Below are 18,975 nucleotides of genomic sequence, written 5' to 3'. Positions count from 1 at the left end.
GTGGTTGCCAATGCTCTTTCTAGGAAACCTTTTGAGACCTTGCATGATGGCACTTTACTTGTGAGTGATACCGTGTGTTTGAGAAAGCGTGTACTTACTATGTGTGCCTCCAATTATGTTGGATTTGAGTTTATTAAAGACCTTTATGAGCATGATCATGACTTTTCTTCTATTTATGGAGCTTGTGAAAAAGGTGCTTCTGATAAATACTATAAGTTGGATGGCTATCTTTTTAGAGAGAATAGGTTGTGCATACCTTCATGCTCTTTGAGAAATTTGTTGATTAAGGAGGCTCACCTAGGGGGCCTAATGGGTCATTTTGGGTTGCTTAAAACTTTTGACATACTAAGTGAGCATTTCTTTTGGCCTTGCATGAAGAAGCATGTTGAAAAGTTTTGTAGTAGTTGCTTAGAGTGTAGGCAAACCAAGTCTAAATCTAACAATTATGGTCTTTACACCCCTTTGCCTACTCCTACACATCCTTGGGTAGACTTGTCCATGGACTTTGTTCTAGGTCTCCCAATGTCTCATCGGAAAAATGATAGCATCTTTGTGGTGGTGGATAGGCTTTCCAAAATGGCTCACTTCATTCCATGTCGGAAGATAAGTGATGCCAAATTCGTTGCTAGTTTATTTTTCAAGGAGGTTGTAAGAATCCATGGGGTCCCGAGAACTATTGTAAGTGATAGAGACGTCAAATTTTTGAGTTTCTTTTGGAAAACACTTTGGGGTAGGATGGGCACCAAACTCCTTTTCTCTACCACCGCACATCCCCAAACAGATGGTCAAACGGAAGTTGTAAACCGCTCATTGGGAAGTCTTCTCCGTGCCTTGGTTTTTGAAAATAAAACTTCTTGGGAAGAATGTTTGCCTATAGCCGAATTTGCTTATAATAGGACCATACATTCCACCACCCAACAATCCCCTTTTGAGGTTGTCTATGGTTTCAATCCACTCACCCCGTTGGACTTGTCCACGGCCGATTTGCCTTTGTCTTATATGGTTGATGTAGGTGGGATGGAGAAGGCCAAGTTTGTACAAGACGTGCACTCTCGAGTGCAAGAACGAATCCGCAAGATGGGGGAACAAGTAGCTCAAAGGGTGAATAAAGGGCGAAAGAAAATGTTGTTCAACCCCGGAGATTGGGTGTGGGTACACTTTCGGAAAATACGTTTTCCCGACAAAGCAAGATCCAAGCTTGCCCCGCGAGGGGATGGCCCATTTATGGTCCTAGAGCGTGTGAACGACAATGCCTACATCATTGATCTTCCCGGTGAGTATAACGTGAGTTGTACTTTTAATGTGGCTGACTTGAGCCCGTTTGATTTTGTAGGGGACGACCCAGATTTGAGGACAAATCCTTCTCAAGAGGGAGAGGATGATACAAACGGGAAGTCCAAGGCCCGGGCTGACCCGACCACGAATCCCCTTAAGCTGCCCGGAAGGCCCGTCACAAGATCAATGAGACAAAAGCTTCGGGAAGGCGTTTCAAACTTCATTAGGAGGGGAATGGAGGAGGCAGATGGAATGCCCGGTCGGGCGAATCCACACCTCCAAAATGCCCGACCGGGCGTTTGTGCGCTGAGCATCGTCTACAGTCCAGAAAGTTCGCCCGACCGGGCGATTTCACCATCCCAAAACGCCCGACCGGGCGTTTGAAGAAGCAGCGCCGAATCCAGAAAGTTCGCCCAACCGGACGATTTCACTTTCCCAAAACGCCCGGCCGGGCGATTCAACTTTTACAGCCGTTTTTTCTTGTTTTTTTAGCCTTTTCTTGGGTTTCCAACCCTAACTATAAATATCCTTTTTGTAAGACTTTAGAGGGGACTTTTGATGAATGTTATTATGAAGACTCCTTTGAGAGCATCTCCCATGTGAGATTTCTATCCAAATTCCTACATTGTAGGTTGCTTGTTTTATGTTCATTTGGCTAAATCAAGTATAGGTATGCATTTATGGTTGTGTAGTCATGAATGTGGAGCCAATGGAGTATTTGCTTTGGGTGAAAGTAGCCTAGGGTTGCCCACATCTTCTTGTGGGAGGTCATAGGTCCTCAAAGAGGATTCCTCCTTCTTTACACTTTTTTCTCACCTTCTTTTCTCTCCATCAAAATCCATTTTGAGCCTAGTTTTTGTGGCTAGCTCAACTTATCTTTGTTTTATCTTAACTAAAAAGTGAGATCAAACACTACCTTGGGTATTTCTTGGGCACATGGAAGGATTCCCTCACAAGGAACCTTATCAATTCCTCCCTTTTATATCTAAGGACCCTAGACGATTCGACTCTCTTTTGCGATCCGGGAAAGAATCGACAAGAAAACCCGAAAAGGAGCTTATTGGGCTCGACTAAAAAATAAATCAAAATAGTCCATAAACTAATTAAAATAACCGAAAATAAGCTATTAACTAAGTAAGAAAAATAACTAAATAAACACGTCTCCTCTGCTTCTTCATCGCGAGACGAAGTCGCCATATCTGATCACCGGCTTCGGCTGCCTCCGGGGTCGATCGCTGAGCCCCGTCGTCTTCCTTGGTATTTCCTCGACCTCTGTCGTAGCGAACTCCTCCGCAGGCTCCTCAATTCTTGGCTCCTCTGCATGTTGTTGCGGTTCGTCGGCATGCTGATGCGGTCCGGTCACCTCTGCCTGAGTCTCGATGATCGGAGCAGTAGTAGTCTCCGTATCATGATATCTTCTAATGCGACGTGTAGTCGCGATACTTCGCGGTCCTGCCCGCATTCCTTCTCGGCCTCTCTTTCCTTGTGCTCTTCTTGTCCCTTGCCACGTCTTGTACTCGTTGTTCCACAATCGGTTGGGGGGCAGCTGTGTTTGTTTGGTTTTCCTCCTGCACAGAGCAGCTGCGCTTGATGAAGTCGTGATATCCTCGGAGTCCCTATCAATCACATTGCTCAGACATTTGAACTTTTTATAAAATCAGAATAATGAGAATAAAAAAGAAGCTAGCCTTCAAGTGAGAAGATAGAAAGTGGATAATCAATTTGGATATCGATATTTTCAAGTCTGATATCAATAGAAAACTAGGATAGATTGTGATTAAAAGCACACAACAAAAGAAGAGGAAATCAAGTTTCTAGGGCAGTTGGCCTTTAAAATCACGTAAATGTACCCATTTTGTTATCTATTCCATATATAGGAAAAACGTCAATAGGAAAGGCGTTTTTATTAAGTAAAAACGCCAACTAGAATGGCGTTTTACAATGTTCAAGTATTTTACCCGTATTTACTCCAATTACAGTACATTTAAACACGCCAATCACGATGGCGTGTATACAATAAAACGCCTATACGGAATGCGTGTTTATGAAATTAGACACGCCGATGAAAATTGCGTGTTAAATTAACACGCTAATCCGTGTGGCGTGTTTGTGATAAAAGACGCCAACATCATTTGCGTCTTTACAAAAAGACGCCAACAGGATTTGCGTGTTTTGAATAAAACACGCCAACATAATTTGCGTCTTTAACTAAAAGACGCCAACACCATTGACGTCTTTGTACATAAGCATATACCAGCAGCCAGTCGCGAAAAATTCACACCACACACACACACTTCGCGATTTTCTCTAGCAGCGGCCAAATCCTTTGCAAATTCCTCCGTGTCTTTGTGATTTCGCCCTCCATTCATCAATCGGTGCTAGTTTTCCCCAAATTCGTCCAATTTATTCGGTTAGTATGCTTATCTTTTACATTATTAGAGTAATTGTTGGATACTTAGCTAGGGTTTGTAATGGGTTGCGATTTGAGTTGAAATATTGTGCATATGGATTATTTGTATGACGTTAGTGTTGATTATTATGTTGGATTGTTTGGGTTTAAGTGAATTTGTGTATAAATTTGATTATAAAACAAAATCGTAGGGTTTTATAGCTTAAAAATTGGGCAAATTGATTTGGTTTATGTGGGTTTTGGTTAATGTCTTTTTTGTAGTTTGAAATGTTAATTTTGTGTATATTGTTAGGTTGAAATTGAAATTGAAATTGTTAGGTTGGTCAAACTAAAATTGGGTAAGTTGAATTGGTGGAAAATTGATGTATATTGTTTATTTGAACTGTTACTTTTGTGTAGGTGAATTGTGTTATGATGTTGAAGTTGTGTATTGTGAATTATTTGATATAGGTGTTCCATTTTGTGATATTGTATTAAATTGTTTGTAATTATTGAATTTGTTTAGGTTTGTTTATTGTTTAATTTGGAATATGAATGTTGTGTAGGTAATTTATGGCATCTTCTTCAACTTCTCGTCGTCGGCTCTTATATGGTCCTGAGGAACCCTCCGTATTATATCTGCAGAGACAACACGTCTCTAATAACATATGGGCAGGAGTGCCATCGGAAGACGTACGGTGTAGAAGATACGAAGGAATCATATGGGATGTTCCCATAAATCCTCGTGTTTTGGCGGTTATAGATGAGATGGGGTTCGGCGGGATGTTGAGGTGTGGTCAACCGAAAGACATTGACCACCATCTTATCACCGCTTTGATTGAACGTTGGAGGCCAGAGACTCACACGTTTCACTTTCCAGTCGGTGAAGCGACTGTGAGCTTAGAAGACGTGGAGGTCTTATGGGGCCTCAAAACTGACGGTGAGCCTTTGACGGGTTACATCCCCACTAAGAATGTCAACTATTGGAAGGATGTTTGTTTGGATTTTCTTGGCTTTATTCCGGATTGAGTTGAGTGATGACCACGAGCAATACATGTACAATCAACGTGCTCGTGTGTATTGTCTGCTGTTACTGGGTGGTCTACTGATCCCGAACGCTACCGGTAATAAAATTCCCTTCTTCTACCTTCAGTTTTTCATGGATATAGAACAATGTGGTAGCTATAGCTGGGGAGGTGCGACTCTTGCCTGCTTGTACCACAATCTATGTGAAGCTGCACTTGGTAAGAGGACCGATGTCGGGGGAGCTCTTACATTGTTACAACTATGGGCTTGGGAAAGAATCCCAATTATTAGACCGCAGATGCTGAACCCCGCGCCCGTAGACTACTTACCATGTGCAGTCGCGTAAGTTGTCCACTAATTACTCTTTTAAGCATAATTTTTATTGATTTTTGTGTTGTTCGCTCATAATTTAATTTTTGTAGATGGACTGGTCGGGCCTCTTATGTAAAAGCACCGGGGCATTGCATTGAAACTTTCAGAGATCAGTTCTCAACAATGCATGCCAATCAGGTAATTTACGTAACCTTAATTGTTGCTAGTGTGTTGTTTTGATTGAACTTGTTTTGACTAAATAAGTTTCATATTTAGTTTATTTGGAGGCCGTATGAATCGCGAAATCTGCCGGATGTTTCTGTTGCCGGTCGTCCTATATGGACGTCGATGACAACACTAATCTGCTGGAATATGGTTGAGCCACACATGCCACAGCGGGTGTTGCGACAATTTGGGATTGGGTTCCACGGATCTGATTTTACGAAACAGGATCGACGTGGCAAAGCAGGTCGGAACTGGGTTCAGTGGCACGCCAATCATATACAAGATTGGCATAATAGGCACGACACGGTGTATGTTGATTTGGAGTACTCATTGGTGCCTGTTGCTACTGATGAGTACATGGATTAGTTTCGCCGGATAACCGTGGTGTACCTAACAAAACCTGGGGTGCATTCTCCTGAGGGCATCCATGAAACGGCTGCCTCTCATCACTACGCGGTAGATTTCAACAACTATTCTTTATTTATATTCATATGATGAAATGTAATTAACACTGAAAATTGTAGGTGGAGACCCTTCACAAAATACGCCACTTTCTTAGGGAGCAAGACATGTCAGGACGGCCGGATTTATTCACCATTTCGAGAATGGTTGAAGATGGCCTCCAGATATGTGGGGAAGCTGAGACGATGGACTACCGTCCTTCACAGCGCTCTGAGCTGGACCTTGACATGCCCGTGCGGCAAAAAGTGAAGCGGCGTGGAAAGAAGAAAGTTGGTGGAGAGTCGTCATCATCAAGGATGGATACTCAGTTGGTTGATGATTCTGATGACGATTTTGTGGCTCTACCTCCACCAAGATCTGTCGTGCGGGGTCGTCACTCTGTCAGCCACACGGGTGGTACAGGAGAAGATTTCGGTCTCAGCGATCAACAATCTCTACCTCGGTCTTCTGTGAGAGACGACTTTTTTGGTGTTGATTTAGAGAATGCCGTCGTTGAAGATACTCCTCCGTCTAGAATCCCTAAGACCAGAATCGGGAAGGGAATCCGTAGTCTGTTTATGCGGAAAAGGCGAGACGAGTGAACATTTCCCGAACTTTTGATATTAGTGTTTTTACATTGATTTGAACGCTTTATATTAGTAATTTGATATATTGTATTGATATTGGTATTTTTTCATTGATTTGGCGTATGTATATTAGTAATTTGATAAATCCGCTTTTTATACGTATGCATATTGATAATTTGAACTCTTATAATTTTTATTGGTAAATTTTTTGAAACACGCCACTCACGATGGCGTTTTTAAGTTTGAAAATTTTTTGCAATTTTTTGCCACGCCAAGGCTGAGTTTCTGAACAAACACCCCAAGCGGCGTTGGCGTTTTTAAAACACGCCAATGACATAGGCGTTTCTATTTAAAAATGCCTACGTAAATGGCGTTTTCTACACAAACCCGCCAACTTAGATTGCGCTTTCAGGAAAAACGCCATCTTGAGTGGCGTTTTTAAATAAACTAGATTTTACATTTTGTGTATTCCATGACTCGCCAAAATATAAGTAAAACGTTACAATGTTCAATTCAATAAATAACTACGATTATAAACAGAACAATGTTCAATTCAGCTAAATAGTTGTTACACGTTCAATTGTCTCGCCTTCTCCGCGTAAAGAAGCTACGGATACCCTTCCCGATTCTGGCGGATGAGGAGTATCTTCCACAACGACATTCTCTAAATCAACCCCGAAAAAATCGTATCGCACAGAAGATCTAGGCGGAGAATGTGGGACATAACTGAGCCCGATGTCTTCGCCTGTACCACCAGTGTGGCTGACAGAATGACGACCTCGAACTGCAGATCTTGGTGGAGGTGGAGGCATAAAATCGTGCTCGGCATCATCAGTGTGGCTGATAGAATGACGACCTCGAACTGCAGATCTTGTTGGAGGTGGAGGCATAAAATCGTGCTCGGCATCATCTACCAACTGAGTATCCATCCTTGAAAGAGCATTCTGGCAGTTGCGTCTGTCGTGCCCTGGTTGAAGGCAATGTTTACATCGGCGTTGGGCTCATGGCTGGTCAGCTTCACGGACATCCATCTGATTAGGAATCCTAGTAGTACGGTATCGACCGTGACTTTTAGGCATTAACTGAGCTCATGAACATTGCAAAGTCCATTCAGGCACGGCCCAATAATCTTGGTGTCTGATTAGATTGAACACTGTAGAATATTGGTGTACCCAAACACTTGTGCGGTATACGGGATCAACAAGCGACAGCATGGGCTCGTTTCTAAACCGCGCAACTGCCGCTGCATGTGAACATGGAAGTCTCCACATCTGCCACTTTTGACATTTGCAGTTCGACTCCAAGTACTTTACCTTCCACTTATTACCACCCTTTCCACCAATTCGACGCTTTGTTCGAACCACATAAAGCCCTGCAATTGTGTTTGGGACTCTCACATTATGTAATTGACCTTTTACATCATTTCTGTACACCTTTTCATGGGCCCACGGGGTAAGTGGTGTGGCACACTGTGTTGATGCAATTGACCGCTCATTAAACCATTTTATTGTCCTCCAAAATATCAGATCAATGCAAGCATTAATTGGGAGTTGTCTTGCGCCTCTCAACACATTGTTGTAAGATTCCACCATATTAGTGGTCATCTCACCCCATCTTTTGTGTTTGTCATACGCCAAATTCCATTTTTCTAACTCCATGGCATCAAGGTACTGCACAGCCTCATTGTTGATGGTTCAAAGTAAACGACGTCTGATCTTAAACTTTGTTTTCTTGGTAGCAATACCAATTTTCCAAACAAGTTTTTTTACCATGATGCCTTTGTGATTCTGCAAAACATTCTTTCTAACATGTACCAAGCAAAATCTGTGATGCCCCACATTGGGTTCTTCTTTCCATATGGGAGAATTCATTGCATCTATGATTCCCACATGCCTATCAGATATTACACATATTTCATGCTTGGCTACGTGAAGTCTAATACGTTCCATAAACCAATTCCAACTTTGTATGGTTTCCTCATCAACAATGGCATATACAATAGGCAAACATTTCTTATTAGCATCAAATCCAACGGCAATAAGAATTTTACCTCGATATCGTCCACGTAGATGAGTTCCATCAACGGTTAAAACTGGTTTGCATAGTTGAAAAACCTCCACAGCTGGACCAAAAGCCCAAAATACGTACTTGAAAACCTTATTCATACCGTTGCTTAATCTGTCATCATGCAACCATTCGACAATTGTACCAGGATTTTGTCTTTGCATTTCATTCAAATAAGCTGGTAAAACTTTGAAATTCCACTCCCACGAACCATACACAAGCTCAATAGCTTTCCTCCGAGCATACCATGCTTTCTTGTAACTAACTTTCACATGAAATCTATTTTCAATATCCGCCACAATTGCTTTTACCTTGTAGCAATGATCGTTTTCTATCTGATGTCGAACACTCAGCGCTATCATACCCGACGAAAGATTAGCGTGCCCATTATAATTACGATCCCCCATGCAAGTATGAGCAGTGCTAAACACTCTAATTTGCTAGTGTTCATCATGCATCCTCAATGTTGCTCGGCACTCCCACAAACATGGCGGTAAGGACTTATCTTTCGGATTTCCTTGTGGCCACTTACAAACTGCATGCCATCTCTTTCCTTTACTTTCAGCAACTGTATATTGTCGGATTTTTTCCAAATGCCAAAAAGTCACAGCTGACTTCAATTCCAATTTGGTTTTAAATTTAGTATGCAAACTGACATTGCTCGAATCTTTTTCACTCCAATAATGCACATTGAGATCATCAGACTCAAAGTTTTTTGGATCAAAACTATCATATGGACCTGGTAAGGTGCGAAAATAGTTCATACCAGGCTGTGGGAACTGTGGAACTACTCTTTCTCGTACTGCTCTTCCTCCAATTGATGTTTCTCCAACCACTGTTTCTCCAATCGGAATGGATGTTCTTGCAGCAACAAATTGGTCCTCATCCGATGAAGCACCATCTGAATCTATACTATCCGGGTCGACATCTTCAGAATCATAAGGTGATTGTGGATCAAGAAAGTCGGCTTTATCAGGACCAATTATGGCCTCAACCACATCACAGTTGTCACTGTCCCCTAAATGCACGCCTCCAACATCAAAATCTTGTGTTGTATCGAAGCATGGTTCTTGGCCTCTCGTAGACGTACCAACATCAAAATCTTGTGTTGCAGTGAAATATGGTTCTCGGCCTCTCGTAGACGTACCAACATCATTACTCATGAGAAGATGACTATGTTGTTGAGTAATTGACGAATACTCAACATACAATTCAATTTGACCTCCTGTAGTCATACTCTCACTAAACATTAGTGGCATGTATACTTCTTCTAGTAAAATACCTATATACGTGATTGAAGATCCATACAATATATGACGTTTCCATACTATTTGAAGTTTGTTTTCAAATATGTTTATCCCCATCCTTTCACAAATTGTTTCCACAAGCTTATCGTAGGAAATACTTTCATCCAACATAATCAATCCTTTTGCAAAAGGAGGATCATATGAAATAACTGTTCCGGGAATTATCTTTCCACCCTAATATAAATAGACACACCACGTCATACTATCTGCATTTATGTCAAACACAAATATTGGTCAAAAATATTTCTTTACAGTACACTACAATATATACTATCATAACAACCTATCAAATATGGGTAAAAAATTAGATATACTACAACATATAATGCCATAGCAATTGGTCAAAATATTTCTATTAATTACAATGCAATTTATAATACTATAACAATCCGTCAAATAATTATATAAATTACACTACAATATATACTATCATAATAATCCATCAAATATTGGTAGACTAATGTTTGGAAGAAAGTGTAAAAAATTAGATATACTAACCGATTGCGAGGACTAATATTTGGAAGAATGAGCCAAAATCGAAATCTACACGCTTCAATCCACCACCGGGTCGACCCGACCAAGGCAAGCGTTTTCGCGTTTTTCGCGTTTTTGGAAGGTTTTTCGCGTTTTGGGGAGGGAATGTGACTAGGGTTTGCGATTTTGGGGGAGATCTGGGAAATATGTTGCAACAGAAAAAACGCTGACCAGGTTGACCAGGTTGGCGTGTTCAAGACAGGCGCCTTTATTATTAAACACGCCAACTTTGTTGGCGTGTTATAATTTAAGTATATCGATTGAAAATACGAGCAAAATACGTTGCCATATTAAAACGCCAACTGTGTTGGCGTTTTACGGAATGACACGCCTTTACCAGTGGCGTTTTTAGTTAAAGACACGCCATTTTCGTTGGCGTTTTTCCCATAAATGGAATAGATAACAAAATGGGTACATTTACCTAATTTTAAAGGCCAACTGCCCTATAAGCCCGATTTTCTCACAAAAGAAAATAAAGAGAAAAAGAAAATGAATGAAATGCATCATACCTGGTGAATTATGTGCGTTTTAAGCACTGTTGATTCAAAACAGTAGCAAAGATATGATTTAAAGACACTAGCATTAACACCCGAGCTATGCACGGGACATAAGAGTTTCAAATAATGAATATAAAATATAATAAATATATAGAAAATAAGAATTGAAAGCAATATGGAGATTTAAAAAAACAAAATGAAGAATTTACTACTCCCCAGTGAATGAAACATTTATGCAATTTTATTTTATAATCTACGTGAAGTAAAAATAATAAAATTAATGACAAAAATAAGATGTGTGACTAATGATCTAAGAATATGAATTAATTAGAATAAGATATACAAATAAAGAAAATATGTGTGAGTAAAGATGTTTATTGAAAGTGCTATGCAAGTCATTAATCCAAATAAAAGGCAAATTAATATATAAATTTAATAGCTTAATTTATAAAAATTAATTTGAAAAAAATATATGGAATATTAAACATATCCACATTAAATATATGAATAATTTAAATCATATAAATTTAAAAAAATTTTGAGAAGTCAAGTTAGAAAATTTGTATTATCCAATAATCACATTTTAGTTGACTGTTTATTTTTTTCTTTTAATTTCAGACCATAGCATAACTTGATATACATTGCCAAAGACTAAATGAATTTTTTATATTGGAAAGAATAAATTTCTTACTTCCCGCCACATATACGTATAAAAAGTAAATTACTACTATCACTTAAAATAACGATAATATTTTATGCATCTTGTTTGTTTTGAATAATGTGAGAATTTACACTACTCTTTATATTAAGAAGTTATACAAACTTTATAAGTTAGATTTAATTTTAAATATATATAATGTCATCTTATTCCTTAGTTTAATCTATAAACTTAGTAATATTGTTTAATTAGAGGCGAATTAAAGTATAAGAACTAAAAACTTTAATTGAGTAAATATAGGATGAAAATTGTAAGCATTACATATATGTGTTGTCGTTTAGCTTGTGAATTAATTCGGAGAAAAAGTATTGCAATAAATGATTAAATCTCAATTTTAACCTAAATAAATGGAAGACAAACTAAACTCTCTAACACAATTCCAATTTAACTCAAATATAAGTCTAATTAATATATAAATTTAATAACTTAATTATAAAAAACATTTAATGGTAGTGCACTATTTAAATGTGTTTTAAAACTTCTTCAAGAAGTTAGCATTTTATTGGGCTATTATTTGTCCAATTGTTTTTGCCTTAAAAAATTATTTTTGAATAGAAGACACCTCATCTTTTTATTTTCCCTTAAAAAAGGGTATTAAGGACTTTTCATCAAACTTCCACTTTAGATTAGGATAGATTATGCAAAGCAGAGGATTCAAAATATTAATATATGAATTCTCTGTTCAACAGAAAAATATCAATAAACTATGCCACAGCAGTAGTAAAAGGGCATGATGAATGAAGCGTAAAACAGAAAAAAAAAATAAAAGAGTAAGTACCTAATAAGTTTATTACTCCGTCAAACCAGCCAAAAAAACTTAAGACCCAGGCATTAATTATTAAGAGCACTATCGGCCACCACATCGGCTCCCACCGGCTCCCATACCCAGGGCCGCTCCATCGTCTCAGCTGATGGGCGATCGGCTCTTCATGGGCCTGTCATCGGCTCCCATTGAGGGGAGCCGGGGCCGATAATTTTTTTTTAATTAAATTTCTTCCCCTATTATAAATACCTCACTGTCCCATTCATTTCACACACCACATCCTTCTCTACTCTCATTTTTCTCTCACTAGAAATGTCTTTCAATTCCTCTTCCGATTCCGACGCCAGCGAGAACAACCTATTCATTGCCCGGATGTGGGAACGCGTAGCGGAGATAACGAAACGACAACGGAAGGTACAAGCGGCAGTGCCTAGGCCAGTCCGACGTCGTAAGGCGATTCACTTTAACCATGCCGCGGCTCACGATAGGCTGTTCGCGGATTACTTTGCCAAGGTGCCACACTATCCTGCGACAGTTTTCCGTCGACGTTTTAGAATGCAGCGGCCACTTTTCTTGCGCATTGTAAACGCGCTTTCGGCGCGTTATGAGTACTTCCAGCTCTGTGATGTGAATCAAATTGTAGTCCTATATTGCATTGTCTTAACATACTTTTTAAGGTGAAAAATAGACTCATTTTGATACATTGCAGGACAAAAGACCAAGATCAAAGAGAGAGAGGATAAAGGGAAAAAGGTCCGAATCTGATCAGTAATCAGTCCTTCAAGATCAATTTCAAATGCTTCTACAAGGCCGCCATTTCATTCATCTTCGAAAGAGCTTCGCGTGGACACCTCGCACGTCTCAATCGGAGTCCGGTAGAAGAAGATACAACTGTTTTACAAAGATTGTGCAATGTAGTGAAAAACGCGCGACCGGGCGTTTGAACGCCCGACCTTGTCGAGGGTCAGACAAAACGCCTGACCCGGGCTTTTTTAAGTTGCAGATTGATGCGTATTTTAGAGTATCTAGACCCGTTCACACAAATTATCAAGTTTAATTAATTAACTCTAATAATACTACAAAACTGCAAGATTACAGCGTCGTAGTAGTATTTCAAAGTTTGATCCACATGGAGGTGAGAGATTGATTATACTTAAAAGCATACAAAAACATGCAAAGGTTTAGTTTTTGATTTTGAAAGTTGTTGACAAAATAAAGCTACAAATTTACTAAAGAAAGACTTTTCAAATGGGAAAACATGCCACTCCAAGTTGCTCACTAGACTTGTATTGTTCTACACCTTTAACAATGAAACATATGAAGGGATTAAATCATCAACCTAATCACATACACTGAACATGTACACGATGAGTAGTTCACAATTAGCTGAACACATAACCTATGAACGAATTTTCGATGTATATAAACTCCCGCGGAAGCGCGGGAAAAATAAACATCTACTATAATCACCCACTTAATCCACTATCAAATTATCCTTTGAACAATTCTAATTCAATAGCATACCAACAAACAAACATTCATGAGCTATGTTAAAGAGACAATAGCAAAGGAAATAACAGCACTACATTATTAGCCAAAAACGTAGTGTATAAACAGTAAGCACATTGTTGGTAACAAAACACATGAATTAAATGGTGTAGAAACATCCATACAAAGCCTATATTACAACTTGGAGCGACATAGAGAGTTTAGGCTAAACACATGGTGGAATTTGCAATAAAAACCATTGGAATCATGCTCTCTTTGAGTGGAATTAGGATTCGGAGACGGATCGTTGGAATATTGGCCGGAATTTCTTCCTTCCCTTCTTCCTCCTCTCTTTCTCTCTTTTCGTTTCTCTTTTCTCGTCCAAAATTTGTTTGAATCTCCCCCAAAAACTGACTCCAAACTATATGAAAACTGAATTCAGCAGTTATTGCGTTTTCGTACCCGGTCGGGTGAAATATTGGGCATGAAATTCGCCCGGCCGGGTGGCTCTTTTTGAGGGCTCATTGGACTTGTTTTTCGCACTTTTTTTCACCCAGCTGGGTGAATTTTTAGGCATGAAATTCCCCCGACAGAGTGACTCTTTTTCAGCCTATTCTGGACTTTGACGCAAACTAGGCAGTCTGTCAAATTGGCCATTTTGCACGACTTTCTTCAACGACCTTGTGCTCATCCCAAGCTTCATTCCATGTCCCGTTTCACCAACCATTCTACTTCCTAGACCATAAAACATACTTTTGCGAGCATTAAACCATATAAATCATGTAAAGCAATGGGAATAAAGATATACTATTTGATTCACATCACAGATCGCCTGACCGGGCAAATGTTATTGGGCCTGTTTTCGAGCCCTAACTATTTAAATAGCTAGAGCACGAATTCCAAGACATCTTTGGCTGCTGGGGACGAATTTTGAAGAGCATTTTAGAGCTTGAGAGCCATATTTGGAAGGAGAGAGAAGATCAAGCCCCCTTCCACCTAAAATCAAGCCTCATATGGTAGCAATTACTCATCTTCTTGTATTGTTGCCCACTATGAGTGGCTAGATTTTAGGGATCACTTCTAGTTTGTTAGGGGAGCTTGTAAATATGAATCCATGACTATGTTTTGATAGATTTCCATGTTTTGGTTCTTATCTATGTCGTCATTTCAATCCGTGTTGGGTTTTTCTAGGAAACTTAATCTGGTAAAGGCGTTAACTCCAATGTCTCTTTAACTTGGAGTAGGGAGCTAACATAGATTAGGAACCCTAGGCTAAAGCTGATCAGGGGATAGTCCGAGGTGGATCTTATGTGTTGAACGTTCGTAGAAGCCAATCCTGAGCTTACTATGCGACTGTAGGAGTGAGGGGTTGGTGAGTAGAGCCTAGGAGACGTGATCAGCTTATCCTAGGTGTAAAATTCTACGATCAGTGATCAGCTGCGTGAAACCGTAAAATCAACACGATCCCGATAAATAATGGAAATTAATTAGACATTAGAATTCATGTGAACAAGTGACCCGAAACAAGCTAGGAGTAGTCTTCCCTCTTTATCGTGATTTCCTTGCATTTTACTTTCTCGATTCGTCATTCACTCGCCTCTTGATCAAAAGCCCAAAATTAAACTATTTTACTGCTTTTTAGTTAGGTTTACTAGTTTTAACAATTAATATCCTCCCTGTGGGTTCGACACCTTTTATACCGCATTGCACGTCTATATACTTGCAGAAGTAGTATTTTTAGGGAATTATTACTTGTTTTGTGTACTTAATTTGCACCCTAAAAATCACAACACTCTGCACCGACGCAGCCGGCAAGATCGGATTGTCGCCGCTGCATAAATGCACGGTTGCCGTGCGACCGCTGGCTTATGGAGGAAGTGCCGATATGTTCGACGAATATCTTAACGTCGCCGAGACGAGACGCGAATGTCTGAAGAATTTCTGTGAGGGAGGTGAGGAAGACATTCGGAGACACCTATCTGTGGAAGCCGACCGTAGCTGTGCCAGTTCTTGCTAGATTTGCACGGGAGGACACACAACTTCCCGGGGATGCTGGGCAGCATAGACTGTATGCACTGCAGTGGAAGAACTGCCCAACTGTGTGGAGAGGTCAGTTTACGACCGGGTTCAATGGCACGCACCCCACCGTCATACTCGAAGCCATTGACGAGCGGCTATGGATTTGGCATGCTTATTTTGGTGTTGTGGGTCGAACAACGACCTCAACGTCCTCCATTCCTTGCTCCTCTTCAATCAGCAATGCAGGTATTTAGGCCCAACTATCGACTTCACTACTAGCGGCAATCTGTATAAGATGGGGTACCACTTGGCTGATGGCATCTATCCATCGTGGCCCTTTTTTGGAAGACGATCAGATGCCCAACTGAGCCGAAGAGGACTTATTTTGCCCAACAGTAAGAGGCCGCTCGGAAGGATGTGGAGCTGGCTTTTGGTGATCTCCAAGCGCGTTGGGCATTTGTTAAAGGCCCGTCGCGTTTATTCTACCTTGGAGATTTGGCTGATATCGTATATGCATTCATCATCATGTATAACATGATAGTCGAAGATGAATGTGAAGGAATCACACACGTCGTCAATGAAGACACTGCTGGACCGAGCCACGGTGTTGCAAGCGAGTCTCAACGTCAGGGTCTACCATACAACGATGATGAGCGTCTTTTCTTAATAAAATCCAAATAAACTTGAAAATTCTAAATAAACTTGCATATTTGATGGAGAATTTTTACGATGAAAATAGTTTAAAAATTGGCAGCATCATGACTTCATGCTTTTAGCATAATCATACATCATAAATATGAATCTTGTTGATTAAGAAATATATGTTGCCTGAATTTGTTCTTGCAAATAGGAGTATTTCTCAATGAATTTTTCTTTATCCACATTTACTCTGAATAGTAATATTCTCTTAATAAAATCCAAAAAACTTGCAGAAATCTACTTAGATCTTTATTTACTGAGAATTAACATGTACTCACTCAGTCACACTTAAATGACACGTTTTCCTTTTTAGTTTGTCCCAACTAAGATGACATATTTCTTTTTTTGAAAACTTTTTCTCTCCAATTAATATACTCAACCACTTTTTTCCACCCCTATTAAAATATTCATCTTTCTTTCTATCTCTATTTTAATACTCCCACAGACTTTTCTCTCTCCAATTAGACACATTAATCAATAACTCTTAAAATCTCGTGTCTGTTAAGGAATGTGTCATCTTAGCTGGGACGGAGGGAGTAGTACTATTTTCTCATTTACGCTTCTTCTTTCCAAAGCTATCGATTCAAACCTAGAACTCTAACTAGATTTTGCTTATTCTTTCTCTTGCAAATTCTTGAGTCTCAGTTTTCTTGCTTGAAAACTGAAAGTAATGTGCAAGTATTTCAGAGCCTTGATCAATCTCCACAATTCAACCATCAAAATACAAGTCAGGTATTTAAAATCAATACCTAAACATAGGGAATTAACAAATAAATAAGAACTTCTACACTCCTATCTTCTAAATCATCCAACCAGATTAGCCTACACCTTTTTTGGTAAAAGTTTTATAACCATATCAAATATTACACTATCTTTACCTTCCCATCGTAGAGGTTCACTCAACTCCGAAATAGTGGTGATGCTAAGTGTGCATCCCCGTCTTGCATTCATCTCTTTCAATACAATTATCACATCGTCCATCATGTTCTGTTTGAGAAGACCTTGAACAAAAACATTGTACGTCATACTATTCGGCAAGCAACCTTTGTTCACCATTTGTGTCATCATATCCTTAGCCTCTCCCATCCGTCCTTTTTCGCAAAGTGCAGCAATAAGGACTGTATATGTTACAACATCAGGCAAACAACCTTTGTTTGCCATTTGCATCATCAAATCCTTAGCTTCTTCTATCCACCCTTTTTAGCAAAATGCACGGATAAGAATTGTATGTGTTACAACATTCGGCTCCAAATTTTTGGAAGGAAGATCGTCAAACACATCCTTTGCTCGTTTGAGTTTATCATCTTTGCACAATCCTTCAATGAGTATACTGTAAGCTACTATATCTGGAATGATGCTTTTGTTTTCCATGGAATGCAACATGGAAAACGCTTCATCAATACGACCAGCATTGCACAAACCCTGTAGCAAGATACTGTATGTCATTCTATTGGGACACACATATAGAGCTTCCATTCACATCGACCTACACGAAATACGGCCTCAAGCATTGTGCTATAAGAAACATCATTGTGCTCTAAACCTTCAGCAAAAATCATAGTAAAAAGACCACAAACTTCATCAACTCGTCCCATTTTGCAGTACCCATTCATTAAAATATTGTAGCTTCTAAGATTAGGTTTGATGCCAGATTTCATTGCTAGTTGTAAAACGTTTCTAGCTTTCTCCATCTCCCCCAAGAAACAATATCGATTCATCAATTCATTGTACGTGAGAATGTCAGGTTGAACATCGATTTGAAGCATAGCGACCAACATATGTTCGGCCTCTTCCATCCTTCCCTCTCGGCAAAGAGCATCCACAAAAATATTAAAGGTAAACACATCAGGGCGGACCTTATGCGATATCATCTTCTTTAAAACATCTTGAGTAGTCGATCGCAATATTCAATATGTAGGGATCGCAATATTCAATGTGTAGGGATCTTATGCCTAAAATTGCAAACCCAAACTTAGGTCTTTTTAGTCGGCAGAAGCAGTCGATCGCAATATTCAGTGTGTAGGGATCTAAGGGAGCACCCCTTTGAAGCATTTTGTTGAAAATTTGGAGGGCAAGTGAGTATTGCTGCGTCTTGACGACTGCACTAAAAAACTTGGTGAAATCAATAACAGAAGTCGGCGGTTGCATTCTCAACAGATCCCAGAATTGATCAAAGGCATCATCGGGGCTGAAATCCATTTTGGGAAAGGCGGAAAAAAAATCTAATTTGGTGGCTGGCGTTAAGGAATGAGTGATGATTTGACAAACTGAAGATCTTGCTTGATTTGAAAGACATGATCTTGGGTTAATTTTGGGTAGCTCTTGAAATCTTTTTCTCATGTGGCTTGGAATCTTAGGAAATTTGGCTCGTAATATGCAAAGGCTAGAGAGTCTAACTTTCCAGATCATAGCATTGAATTGTGGAAATCGGTTCAATAACCGACGATGGAAGAATGGGTGGCCAATTGTTTTACATATCTCCTTCAAAATCGGTCTTATTTTGAAATCCTTGAATCAATCTCTATGGTCTCACTTTAGCTATTTTTTACATCCTCCGTCCCACTTTAGCAGTCCCGATTTATCATTTTTAGGTGTCCCACTTTAGGAGTCTCAGTTGGAATATTCCATAAA

General features: G+C 39.6%; 1 protein-coding gene and 1 pseudogene across 1 annotated transcript; one reads left to right on the top strand and one right to left on the bottom strand.

Moving 5' to 3' along the window:
• Nucleotides 1-4,637: 4,637 nt before the first annotated feature.
• On the top strand, nucleotides 4,638-5,593 carry LOC121770352 (serine/threonine-protein phosphatase 7 long form homolog). Its single transcript, XM_042167094.1, has 3 exons — nucleotides 4,638-5,032; nucleotides 5,113-5,200; nucleotides 5,279-5,593. Exons 1-3 carry the CDS (start codon nucleotides 4,638-4,640, stop codon nucleotides 5,591-5,593), a joined length of 798 nt encoding a protein of 265 aa, XP_042023028.1.
• An 11,573-nt stretch (nucleotides 5,594-17,166) lies between these two features.
• On the bottom strand, nucleotides 17,167-18,140 carry LOC121770351 (annotated as a pseudogene).
• Nucleotides 18,141-18,975: the final 835 nt, after the last annotated feature.

Source organism: Salvia splendens, chromosome 16, assembly GCF_004379255.2.
Source record: "Salvia splendens isolate huo1 chromosome 16, SspV2, whole genome shotgun sequence".
Lineage (NCBI taxonomy): Eukaryota > Viridiplantae > Streptophyta > Magnoliopsida > Lamiales > Lamiaceae > Salvia > Salvia splendens.
The sequence above is the reverse complement of the archived record's forward strand: the minus strand, read 5'-3'. Positions and strand labels throughout refer to the sequence as shown.